General features: G+C 36.8%; 1 protein-coding gene across 2 annotated transcripts in view; it reads right to left on the bottom strand.

The window, feature by feature from the left end:
* Positions 1–14,044, bottom strand: part of SPG11 (SPG11 vesicle trafficking associated, spatacsin) — a 76,872-nt gene that overhangs the window by 18,239 nt on the left and 44,589 nt on the right. For both annotated transcript variants that reach the window (XR_012494767.1, XM_019725312.2), the window contains exons 22-27: positions 13,738–13,943; positions 13,363–13,471; positions 12,039–12,198; positions 10,826–11,098; positions 9,776–9,976; positions 8,951–9,058 (exon numbers count right to left, since the gene is read on the bottom strand). Coding sequence is in view for 1 of the 2 variants with exons in the window: in XM_019725312.2 (XP_019580871.2) it covers positions 8,951–9,058; positions 9,776–9,976; positions 10,826–11,098; positions 12,039–12,198; positions 13,363–13,471; positions 13,738–13,943 (1,057 nt within the window). In the remaining variant the exon portion in view is untranslated. The remainder of the gene's footprint in view (positions 1–8,950; positions 9,059–9,775; positions 9,977–10,825; positions 11,099–12,038; positions 12,199–13,362; positions 13,472–13,737; positions 13,944–14,044) is intronic.

The raw sequence follows: 14,044 nt of genomic DNA, 5'->3' as shown, positions 1-14,044 counted from the left end.
ATTGATAAGCAGGACTTCATTAAAATTAAAAACTTCTGTTCTACAAAAGACAATGTCAAGTGTATCAGAAGACAAGCCACAGACTGGGAGAAAATATTTGAAAAAGACACATCTGATAAAGGACTGTTATCCAAATGTACAAAGAACTCTTTAAACAATAGGAAAACAAACAACTGTATTAAAAAAAAAATAGGCCAATAACAGACTCCTCACCAAAGAAGATATACAGATGGCAAATGAGCATATGAAAAAGGGCTCAATATCATAACTCCTCAGGGAAATGCAAGTTAAGACAACAATGACATATCACAACATACCTATTAGAATCGCCAAACTCTAGAATACTGACAACACCAAAGTCTGGAAAGGATATGGAGCCACAGGAACTCTTAGTCATTGCTGGTGGGAATGCAAAATGGTACAGGCTCTTTGGAAGATAGTCTGGTGGTTTCTTACAAAGCTTACTCTTAAACCACGTGATCCAGAAACCATGCTCCTTGGTATTTACCTACAGGAGTTGAAAACATGTCCACACAAAAACCTGCACAGGGATGCTCAGAGCAGCTTTATTCATAATTGCCCAAACCTGGAAGCAACCAAGATGTCCTTCAGTAGGAGAATGGATAAATAGACTGCAGAAAGTGTAATTATTATTCAGCATTAAAAAGAAATGAGCTATCAACCCATGAAAGACAGTTAAGAAAACTTAGATGCATATTACTAAGTGAAAGAAGCCAATCTGAAAAGTAAATTCTATATGATTCCAATTATACCACATTCTGGAAAAGGCAAAACTATGGAGACAGTAAAAACATCAGTGGTTGCCAGAGGTTTGGGGTTGGGAGGAATGAGTAGGCAGAACTGAAAATTTTTAGGGCAGTGAAAATTCTCTGTATGATATTATAATGATGGCTATATATCATTATACATTTGTCCAAAAGTAAACTATGGACTTTGGGTGACTATGATGTGTCGATGTAAGTTAATTTGGTAACAAATGCACCATTCTGGTGAGTGATACTGATAATGAGGAAGGATGTGCATGTGTGTGGGTAGGGGGTAGATGGGAAATCCATGTACTTGCTTCTCAGTTTTGTTGTGAACTAAAACTGCTCTAAAAAAGAAAATTTCTTAAAAATGGGGATGGGGGCTGTTAGACGGCAGAGTAGAAAGCATTAGTAATCTGTTTCCCCATCTAGATAACTATTGCATTGGCAGACTGTCTAATGCAACTATTTTGGAACTCTGGAGTCTATTGAAGGTTTGCAATTTCCAGAGTAAGACTTGAAGGTAAATTATTATAATTTTGGTCAATTTCAGTCCTGTGCACAGTAGCAGCTACCCATCCCTCAACCCTAGCCATGTTGTCTGCAGCTATGCAGGTGTTCCTAAAGCAGCTTGCACGCAGCTTACAGGAATTAGAGGAGGTGGAGAAGACTCTGTCTTCCAAATCTCAGAGATTTGTGCTCTAATCTGACTGCTGCTTTTAACCAAACAGGTGCAGCCACTGTTGTTCCACCTCCCCCATTGTTGCAAGCACCATCCCTCCAGTTTAAGTGACTTCCAGGTGACTTAAAGGACCAGCACCCTTTTTCTTCCCCCTTCACTTTTTGCTTTTTCCTCTTTCAGGAGTCAGACATGAAAAATTAAGACATCATAAAACAGCTGCATATACGAGGAAAATTAGAAAGTGATTGTACATATCCAGGGAAAGGCCTGAAAAGACTCAGGCTGATCCTCGGCACAGAGACAACTTATGACATTAAAAAAATAATAAACAAAAATAGTAACAAAAAAATAGCAAACCCTGGGAGAGGGGGAGAATCTGATTTCCAGAATAAGCACATTATTAGATTCATATATCCAGCATTCAACAGAAAATCTCAAGGCATGCAAAGAAACAGGAAGGTATGACGCCTTCAAAGAAAAAAAAAAAAATCAACAAACTGTCCCTGAAAAGGACCTCATGACAGATACACTAAACAAAGACTTTAAAGATGCTCAAAGAACTAAAAAAGATGTGAAGAATGTCAGAAAAACAATGTGTAAACAAAATGTAAACTATAAAGAGAAAACCTAAAAAGAAACAAAAAAGAAATTCTGGAGCTGAAAAAGTACAATAACTGAAATGAAAAATTCACCAGAGGGACTCAAAGGCAGCTTATAGCAGGTAGAAAAAAAGAATCTGCAAACTTGAAGATAGGACAATGGAAATTATCAAGTCTGAGGAAGAAAAAGATTGGGGAAAAGCAAACTGAACCTAAGGGATGTGAGGGTTACCAGCAAGAGGACCAACTACATATCATGGGAGTCCTGGAAGAAGAGAGAATGGAGAAAACATTTGAAGAAACAATGGCTGAAAACTACCTGAATTTGATGAAAGATATGAATATAAACATCCAAGAAGCTCAACTCCAATTAAGATGAACTCAAAGAAGTGACAAGGCCCCACTGAACTCAGAAGGAGCAAAGGCAAGCAACTGCCATGGTGAGTGCTAACATTGTGTACCACAGGCTTAGGTTTTGATGGAAAACAAACAAGAAAACGGCTCTATATGGTCAGGTGATGAAAAGAAAATTAACTTTTTTTAACTGAAAATTTTATTAAGATCACTTTGTCTTTACATGCAGTTCCAAGAATCACACAAAAGAGATTCTCTGTATATTTTACCCAGTTTCCCCCAATAACAACATTTTGTCAAACACTATGGTATAACCTCACAACCAAGATATTTACATTGATAACACTCACCAAACTTATTTAGATTTTCCCAGTTTTACTTGTCCTCCTGGCGTGTGTGTGTGTGTGTGTGTGTGTGTGTGTGTGTTGTATTCAATGTCAGCACTGTGTAGGCTCCTGTATCCACCACCACAGTCAAGATACAGAACTTTCCATCACCACAAGGATCCCTCCTGTTGCCTTTTTATAACCTTATCTACCACACATCCTCAGTCTAATCCAAGGCAACCACAACTTTTACCACCATTTTTAAAATTCTGTCATTTCAAGAATGTTATTTAAATGGAATCCTTTTTTTTTCACTTACTACGATTACCTGGAGATTCATCCAGGATGTTGTAAATATCTAGTTCATTCCCTTGTATTGCTGAACAGGGTCGCATAGTATGTATGCACCACAGTTTGCTTAACCATTCACCTGCTGAAGGACACCTGGGTGGTTCCAGTCCCTGGCTACTACAAATAAAACTGCTATTAACGTTTTGGGTTCTTTTTTTTTTTAAGGATGAACTCAAAAAGACCTAAGCTAAGACATTATAATCAAACTTTCAAATACAAAGAGAGGATCTTAAAGGCATTGAGAGAGAAGTGGCTAATCACGTACAAGTTATCCACAATAAGATTATTGGCAGATTTCTCACCAGGAACTTTGGAGACAATGGGTCAACAATATATTTAAAGTGCCAAATTAACAAAACAAAACAAACAAACAAAAACTGTCAACCAAGAACCCTATATCTGGCAAAATTACCCTTGAAAACTCAGGGAGAAAAGACATTTCCATGTAGACAAAAGCTGAGTGAGTTCTTGACCACTAGACCTACCCTAAGAAATACTCAATGGAGTCCTGCACAGTAAAATGTAAGGACACAAGATAGTACTTTGAAGGTAAATACACGGGCAATTATTAAAGCTAGTATTATTATAGCAATGGTTTTTTGTTTTGTTTTTTATATGATTTAAGAGACTAATACATTTAAAGAAAAAAGAACTAATATTAGTATAAAAGCTAATATTACTGCAACTTGGTTTATAACACCAAATTTTGTTTTCTTCATAATTTAAGAGACTAATGCACTGAAAAGAGTTAGTTTAAGTTTGGGGGTACACAATGTATAAATACGTAATTTTGTGACAAAAACAAAAAGGGGTGGGGATAGAGCTGCAAAGGAGTTTTATATGTTATTGAAGTTAAGCTGGTATAAATGAAAATTACAGTGTAACTTCTGGATGTTAAGTGTAATTCGCCATGGTAATCACAAAGAAAATAGCTATAGAATAGACACAAAATGAAATGAGAAAGGAATTTAAACATTTCACTACAAAAAAATCAACTAAACATAAAAGAAGACAGTAATGCAAGAAATTAAGGACATAAAAGCTATAAGGCATATAGAAAATAGCACAATGAAAAAAGTCCCTCCTGTCAGTAATTACTTTAAATATAAATTAAATGCTCCAATTAAAAGACAAGGATTGGCAGCATGAATAAAATGATCCAACTATATGCTATCTACAAGAGACTCACTGAGATTCAAAGACATAGGGTCAAAGTGAAAAGATGGGAAAAGGTGTTCCATGAAAATAGTAACCAAAAGAGAATAGAGGTGGTTATACTAATATTAGACAAAATAGACTTTAAATCAAAATAAGTTACAAGAGGCAAAGAAAGTCATTATATAGTAATAGAAGATTCAATACAACAAGAAAATATAACAATTATAAACATTTACACACCTAATGACACACCATCAAAATATATGAAGCAAAAACTGATGAAACTGAAGGGAGAAATGGACAGTTTTATAATAATAGTCTCCAACTATTATTATACCACACTCACAATAATTGACAGAATAACCAGACAGAAGGAACCAATAAAAAACACATTCTTCTCAAGTGCACATGGAGTATTTTCCACAATAGACTATATATTAGGCTACAAATTAAGTCTAAATAGATTTTAAAAGATAAGATACCATACAAAGTATCTTCTCTGACCACAACAGGATTAAGTTAGAAGTCAATAACAAAAGGAAACTAGAAAACTCATAAAACTGTGAAAATTAAACAACACATTTTTAAAAAGAGAGAAGACTCAAATTACTTAAATCATAAATAAAAGTAGGGACATTACTACCTATTCTACAGAAATAAAAAGGATAAGAGAGTACTATGAAAAACTGTATGCTGAAAAACTGGATAACCTAGATGAAATCGACAAATTCCTAGAAACACAAAACCTACCAAGACTAAATTACAAAGAAACAGACAATCTGAAGAGACCTATAACTAGTAAGGAAAGTGAATCAGCAGTGAAAAATCTCCCAGCAAAGAAAAGCTTGGCCCTTATGGCTTCACTGGAGAATTCTATACCAAACATTTAAAATATTAATACCAACCCTTCTCAAACCTCAACAAAAAAATGGAGGACAGAACACTGCCTAACTCATTCTGTGAAACCAACATAATGTTGACACTAAAGACAAAGACTCTACCAGAAAACTACATACTAATGTCCTTTATAAATATTGACGCAAAAATCCTCAATAAAATACTAGCAAACTGAATTCAAGCATGTTAAAAAGATTATACACTCTTACCAAATGGGATTTATTCCTGGAATGCAAGGATAGTTCAACATACAAAAATCAATATATATCACATCAACAGAATGAAAGAAAAAAACCACACGATCATCTCAATTAATGCAGAAAAGTATCTGACAAAATTCAACACCATTTCATGATAAAAACAGTCAATATATGAGGAATGGAAGGAAACTACCTCCATAAAATAAAATCTATATATGAAAAATCCATATCAAATATATGGTGATGGAAGGAGAACTGACTCTGGGTGGTGAACATACAATGGCATTTATAGATGATGTAATACAGAATTGTACACCTGAAATCTATGTAATTTTACTAACAATTGTCACCCCAATAAATTAAAAAAAAAAAAAATCCACAGTAAACAGCCGACTCAATGGTGAAAGACTGAAAGCAGTTCTCTAAGATCAGGAACAAGGCAAGGATGCCCACTTTCACCACTTCTATTAGTGCTGGAAGTTCTAGCCAGAGCTTTTAGGCAAGAAAAAGAAATAAAAGGCATCCAAATTGGAAAGAAAAAAGTAAAATTATCTCTGTTTGCAGAAGATACGATTTTATATGTAGAAAACCCTAAAGATTCCACAAAAACATTTAGAATTAATGAATTCAGCAAAGTAGCAGGACACAAAGTCAACACACAAAAATCAGTTTCATTTTTCTATATAAAAACAATGAAAATCTGAAAAGTAAATTACAAAAACAATTGCATTTCCAACAACATCAAAAAGAAAAAAGTATTTAGGAATTAACAAAGGAGGTAAAAGACTTATACAATGAAAACTAAAAGTGCTGCTGAAAGAAATTAAAAGATATAAACGGAAACACAACCCATGTTCATAGACTGGAAATCTTAATGTCTACATGTCAATATTATCCAAAGCGATCTACAGATTCAATGAAATCCCTATTAAAATCCCAATGATTTTTTTTTTTTTTTACAGAAATAGAAAAACCCATCCTAAAATCATATGGAATCTCAAGGTATCTTGAATAGTCAAACAACCTTGAGAAAGAACAAAACTAGAGGACTCTTTCCTCATTTTATAACTTACACAAAGGTACAGTAATCAAAATAATGTGGTATTAGGATAAAGACAGACATATAGACCAATGGATAGAACAGAAAGCCCAGAAATAAATCGTTGTGTATGTGGCTAAATACTTTTTGACAAGGGTGCCAAGTCCAATGAGGAAAGTTTTATTAACAAAAGGTGCTGGCACGGGGTTGGCCAGTTAGCTCAGCTGGTTAAAGCGGCGGGTGTTGGTAACACAAACTTTGCCGGTTTGATCCCCGCATGGGCCACTGTGAACTGTGCCTTCCTTAAAAAAAGAAAAAAAAAAAAGGCGCTGGCAAAACTGGATAAGTACATGCAAAAGAATAAAGTTGGACCCTTACCTAACAAGATATACAAAAATTAACTCCAAATAGGGCCAAATTTAGGGCCAATGACCTAAATATAATATATAAAACTCCTAGGAAAAAACAGGACAAAAGCTTCACAACACTGGATTTGGCAACGATTTCTTGGATATGACACCAAAGGCACAGATAATGAAAAAATATACAAATTGGACTTCATGAAAATTTTAAAATTTTGTGCATAAAAAGACATTATCAACAGGTTAAAAAGGCAACTCACAGAATGGGAGAAAATAACTGCAAATCGGGATTAATATCCAGAATATATAGAGAATTTCTAAAACTCAAAAACTAAAAACCAAATAACTTGATTCAAAAATGGGCAAAGGACTTGAACAGACATTTCTCCAAAGCAGATTTATAAGTGGCCAATAAGCACATGAAGATATGCTCAATATCATTAATCATTAGGGACGTGCATATCAAAACTACAATGAGACACCGCCTCATACCCATTAGTATGATTACTGTAAAAAAACACACACAGAAAACAAGTATTGGCGAGGATGTGGAGAAATTAGAACTCTTGTGCACTACTGGCGGGAATGTAAAATGGTACAGTCACTGTGGAAAACAGTATGGTAGTACCTCAAAATATTAAAAATATAATTACCATATCATCCAGCAATTCCACTCCTGAGTAGATACCCAAAAAAATTGTATACCATGTTCATAGCAGCATTGGAAAGATATCTGTATACCATGTTCATAGCAGCATTATTCACAATAGCTAAAATGTGGAAGTAACCCAAATGTCCACCTATGAATGAATAGATTAACAAAATGTGGTATGTGTGTGTATATGTACACACACACACTGGAATATTATTTAGCATTAAAAAGGAGGAAAATCCTGGCATATTGCTACAACATGGATGAATTTTGAAGATGTTATACTAAATAAAGACAAATCCTGTATGATTCCACTTATATGAGTACTTCGAGTAGTCAAAATCACAAACACCGAAAGCAGAATGGTAATTGCAGGTGGCTGGTGGCTAAGGGTAGGGGAGAATAGGGAGTATTGTTTAGTGGCTATAGAGTTTCAGTTTTACAAGATGAAAAGAGTTATGGAGATGGATGGTGGTGATGACTGTACAACAATGTGAATGTATTTTAATACCACTGAACTATACACTTAAAAATGGCTAAGATGATAAATGTTATGTATATTTGACCACAAAAAAAAAAAAAAGGAAGAAGAAGACACCTGCTAGGTATGAGGGTCCCAGTAATAGACAGTGATAGACCAAGGAAATTAATGTCCCTATCTTCTGTTATGTAGGAACATTGGGAATATCTGATTCTGCATTTTCAAATAATACCACAGCTTTGAAATCTTCACTACAGTTAAGACCAATGTGATTGAGAACAAAAGCCTATACTGAGGTTCCACTGTGATATACTTGTTGGGTAGTATATAGTTGTTTTTTTTAGTTTCTTTTTTCAGTTACAGTTGACATTCAATATTATTTTACATGAGTTTCAGGTGTACAGTGTAGTGGTCAGACGAATCAGTGTATAGTTTTGTCTCATTTATCATAGAGCTCTTTTGGGGTAGAGAAGGCATTAGTGCCAAAACCCCAAGCAGGAATAAGGCTAATTCTTTTCCTGTCTCATAACTTTTTTTTCCATAGGATCAATTAGTTTTACATGATAAATAGGCCTAAAGCAAGCCAAGCATAGATAGGTACAGCCTGAAATTGACCACAAGGCTCAGCATCATTTGGACGGGACCACGAGGAGTGTTGATGAAAAAAGCCATTATTTTCTGTCACCGTGAATAAAGTAGTATTAGACACCCTTCACACTCAACACTGATGGAGCTATCTTGGATTGGCAGAATGTGGCCGATGTACCACCACACTCCGCTCTAGCATCCAGAGCAGATAGCATTCATCCCTTTCCCACTGAGCTTGGCTGCAGCATCAAAATACTGATCAGAGTTAGCACCTTAGATGAAACCTCTCTGTCATCCCTAGCAACTAAGGTGCTGTAGGCAAGGCTACTGCAACTCCTGCCGTGCCTCCCTACCTCTGGGACACCACTAATGATTTCGTTTGAATTATGCCACATAACAGCTATTCACCTGCTGCCACATCCTGACTACTAGCAGACAACAGGCCACTATAACAAATTTCAGATCAGCGAGAAAGCATGATAATTCCAACTTACAGTTTCGAGGCTCTTCTGGAACTCCAGTAGTTTACCTTCAGCTTCCTTATAATTCTTGAAGAACATACACAGTTCATACATCTCCATCATCAATAGTAATGGGGAATCCTTTGAAGAAGAATTTGAATGAAATTACAAAATCCTGAACTTAATACTATTTTCTCATAAATAATGCTGATATAAGAGAAGGTTAAAGTAAAAAATAAATACTATTAATGACAGCTCCATAGAATTAAATTGTGTATGTTAAAAAGAAAGGAAGTTACACCTACTCAACAGTCATTTTCTGTCTATTCTATACTCGGTCCACTACACATGAGCAGGGGATGTTCTCCAAGATGGTGCTACACACACTCCTGGATAATGGACTCCACTGACCTGCCCATTTACTGCTGTCTGGGGCCTCAATCCACACAGTTCCATCACTTCAGTGGGAGCTTTTCAGTCAGAGGACAGGAGTTTGGGAATTAGGAAGTATGGATCTGAACTGTAGGCACACCACTTACTAAAGTACTTTGAGCCCGTGGGCATGTTACTTAGGTTTTGTAAGCCTTGGTTTATTCCTCTGTAAAATGAGGACAAGACCACTTCATAGTATCCTCATATTGCATTAGCTTAGTATAGTATTACTATGAGACTTCACTAAAATAATGTATAGAAAGTACTCTAATAAATAAATGATAGTTCCTTATCATTATTTGCTGTTGGCTAAAAAAAAAAAAAAAAAAAAAAAATCCAGGAATAGGAATAATTGAAAAAGTCACTGTGGGATATTCTGAAGTAACACTTTTAAACTCAGGAAAGAAATGAAGTGATTATTGCTACCTTAAAGAAAAGCTGGAAACCTCTGATGAGAGTTTTGCTCTTCTGCCGTGTTAATAATGTTCTCCAAATGACTGAGAGGTCCTCAAGGTCCCAGGTGTGGCTCTCCATTGAGCCCTGAATGTGTCCCATTGCTTCAGCTGCAACACTGTCCTCCACAGAAGTGATGATCCAAACACAGAGACAAGGAATAGCACTGGCATCCTGCCATTGGATAAGAACTTTTCAAAATGCAATAACAACCGGGCCTACATTACCTGACAGAGAAAACTTCCAGTAGTGCTACAGCTAGGGATGGTTCCTGTTTGGAACAAGTCACCTCAATAAATTGGTTAAAATGGCTTGAAAAGCCTTCAAGCATGAAACAAACTCTAATGAACCAAGGGGCATTTATAAACCATCCTGTACAGTGTGGCAGGTCAAAAGGCCAAGAGACTAAGAGGATATATGTGGAAGTCAGGGAAACAGTAAGTATACGAAAACATGACTGCCCTCCACAGAAATGTTGGCCAAGGGACTGTCTAGGGCAGGGATGTCCAAACTTTTTTCAACGTTTTTCACCAAGGGCCATATGTGGTAAAATACAGAAACAGCTGGGCACCTCACTCGAGGTGAAGTACGTATTGCCTCACCTGGTTTATTTAAGTAAACTAAATATATTTTTGGAATTTGCTGCGGGCCAATAAAAAATGGATTGCGGGCCGCAGTTGGCCCGTGGACCGCAGTTTGGACACCCCTGGTCTAGAGCATCCCTCTTCCTTGCTCAAGAGGAAGTGGTGGGCAGTTTACCTAAGCATCCTTCTATATGACTGGAAACCAACAACCAAGGCTCTGACCTATTAAGTTACTAAATGTCATGGTAAAAGGAAGTGCACTAGATGGCCTGAATCCTAAGCTGGAGAAGCATAAAAAGTTTCAGTGACCTTGGAAACACATGCTAGAGCCTCACTGTCATCATCCCCCATGTCCTCTCTGATTATCAGCCTTCCCCATCCTTTCCCACTTTTTCTATTGGTCTCAGGGTCCTTAATTTAGGCTTCTTATGATCCTCACCTGGAGACATGAGGCCAGGACACTAAGAATAGGAGCCTGTTGTTTCAGTGCTTCAGCCAGGAGCCAGCACCAGGAGTTTGGCTCCTCTGAGGACTGGAGCAGAATTTCAAACAAATCAGTCATCTCTTCTTTGCTTCTCTGGAGTTCCTGCAGGGACCTGTTGCAGAATTGATCACTGTCCATTCTGGAATTGGACACTGAGGGCAAGTTCTCAAAAGCCAGACTTAAGTGGTCTTGAAGGACAGGGCTGAAATATTGGAGAAGAGATTTTACCTAGAAAACAAATTACGTGATTAAAACAGACAACCATTTAAGCTGGAGCTGAAAATGATAGAGAAAGGAATAGGCAAAATTGTTTTCTCTCAACCTGAATTGTGTCAGAAGTGACCACACGACAATTAAGTACACGAACCTGTTGCAGCAATGTTGCTAACCTTTCTTTGATATCAAAGGGATTATTCATTATGAATTTGTACCAACTGGACAAACACTTAACCAAGTTTACTATTTGGAAGTGCTGAAAAGGCTGCGTGAAAAAGTTAGATGACCTGAACTTTTTGCCAACAATTCATGACTCTAGCATCACAACAATGCACCAGCTCACACGGCACTGTCTGTGAGGGAGTTTTTAGCCAGTAAACAAGTAACTGTATTGGAACACCCTCCCTACTCAGTTGATCTGGCCTCTAATGACTTCTTTCTTTACCTGAAGATAAAGGAAACATTGAAAGGAAGACATTTTGATAACATTCAGAACATCAAGGGTAATATGATGAGAGCTCTGATGGCCATTCCAGAAAAATAATTCCAAAATTGCTTTGAAGGGTGGACTAGGTGCTGGCGTTAGTGCATATCTTCCTAAGGGGAGTACTTCAGAGGTGACTATCGTGATATTCAGCAATGAGGTATGTAGCACTTTTTCTAGAATGAGTTCACAAACTTAATTGTCTGACCGTGTATAATTTTACAAAATTGTTTGTTGCTTTTCAGTGAATTTCCATATGCAATCTGGAGTTACAAAACTCTTCCTTCATCTCTTTAGTACTAATGACTAGTCGTCCTTTGTCTGAAGTCAACCCACTGAAATTTTAGTGAAAATAATAGTATCATATCAAACAAAAGTCTATGTGGTCACAACAGAAAGAATACTTTTTCTTCTAAGAAGTGTTCCAATACCCTCTTCTTGAATAACTGGCAACAATCAGTGGCTTACCTCCTCTGGGTGGTAATTATGGAGCTGGCTGTGAATAATGAACTGTAGCCAATCATTTGCTTTGGCACATTCTCTAAGGTAAGATGTGCTCAGTTTCATATTGTGGAGCCCACAGAACTGTACCACTAATGCCCACTGGCTGCCAGATTCGGTGGATAACCTGTGATCGGGGATGTGAGTGGCAGAGGAAAATAATTTGTTAAAATATTGCTTTAGTTTTAAACTGAATAATTAGTAAAAATTAAATAAACTACAGGATATTCTCTAAAAACCCTTTCAACAAATACCAAATATTTATTAAACTGCTTTGAAAAAAACAAAAAAGGACTCTTACCCATAACGCACAATAGCTGTCTTATTAGCGTGCTGGCACAATTCATTCCTTTATCAACCACATATCTATCAAATTAGCTATGTACAATCTTTGGGAGAATTGAGAAAACAGTCACTCAAGACTATGTCCTATGTGCTTAATTATCTCTCATGATTCACTTTAAGGAATCAGAGTCCTGACAGGTGCCTGGGTTTCCTCAGTAAGGGGAGGGTACCTGTTCCTGCGGAAAGGAGAAGTTATTAAAAACAGCCTCAGTGACAGGAGTTACAGAAGAATGGTGTGTTCCCAAGGTCTAAGGTAGCTGGGTTAGCCCCAGGGGGATAGCACAGAGGAAAGATGGCATGAATTTATAAGGAGAGGGATCTTGTGGACAGATGGTCACCTCAACTTCCATTATCAACTGACATATATTAGTAAGAAAAAATTAAGGACATCAGAATCAAATTTTCTGAGATCCATCCCACATCTTCTGAAACGATTTCAACATGTAACACTTAAAAGACTTCCCTGACCAGTAGGGCAGTGGAGGAGACAAAGCTCCTCTCCAGCTCTTGGAAACTCCATCTCTAAAGAGGAAATCATTATTTTTACCCTCCTTTTACTGATAGTAAGATGCAATTAAAACCCATTATCCATTTACTGAGTATCTGCTATATGTTGCATGAGTAAAAAGATAAGGTTTACGGAGACTGGTGCAAACATCTAAGGTGTTGGAAGAAAAGACTAGGCAGGGTGGGAGAGGAGGGTAAGGGGGATCGAATATATGGTGATGGAAGGAGAACTGACTCTGGGTGGTGAACACACAATGGGATTTATAGATGATGTAATACAGAATTGTACACCTGAAATCTATGTAATTTTACTAACAATTATCACCCCAATAAATTTAATAAAATAAAATTTAAAAAAAAAGAAAAAAAGAAAAGACTAGGCAAACCCACATGGAATAAAAGCTTGCTGGAAAAGAGGTTATGATTACAACTCACAAACCTCTGTATTTCCTGTTGCTGAATGCTGTTCCATACACCTTCTTCTAAAAGAACAAGCAATTCTTCTTTGGTTGCCTTTTCACCTGCAGCCAGTTTAGACAGTTTTTCAACTATAAGAAATATAAGCAACAAATTTGGTCAAGAGAAGAAGTCAGGAACTGGGCACTTCTGTTTGAAGAGTATGGCCCAGGGTCATTTCAGTACACAACTAAAGGGCCCAAGAAAGTGAGTTAAAAAAAAAAAAAAAAACACTACAGGAAAAGGATGAAAATGGAATATAACTATTTTCCCCCAACCACTCATAATTCAATGCCATAATCCTATTCATCCCTTGTCCTCTAAATAAACCAAGCCACAGAAAGAAAAGGTGCTGTACCTATAGACTCTCTGATAAAGCTGTACTGAGCATCTTCATTTCTATACATGTAGCTCAGAATTATATTGGCCACTTTCATATCAACTCTGAGTTTGAGGCTGTCGAGGCCAAGCAATTCTAAGAAACAAACACAGGCAGCTCCTATTGAAGGTATGTAGAAGGAGGAGAGGCCCAAGACATAAGCTTCATTGCCTGCTTGCTGGACCCTGAAAAAGGAAAGAATCAAAATCACATCAGCACATGAAAACTTTCTCACCAGGAAAAGCAGATGGAATTGCATCAGTGATACATGGTGTATATAGCTTCT

The sequence above is a fragment of the Rhinolophus sinicus genome, linkage group LG03 (assembly GCF_036562045.2).
Source record: "Rhinolophus sinicus isolate RSC01 linkage group LG03, ASM3656204v1, whole genome shotgun sequence".
In the NCBI taxonomy this organism is placed as follows: domain Eukaryota; kingdom Metazoa; phylum Chordata; class Mammalia; order Chiroptera; family Rhinolophidae; genus Rhinolophus; species Rhinolophus sinicus.
This window is presented reverse-complemented; position numbering and strand designations above follow the sequence as displayed.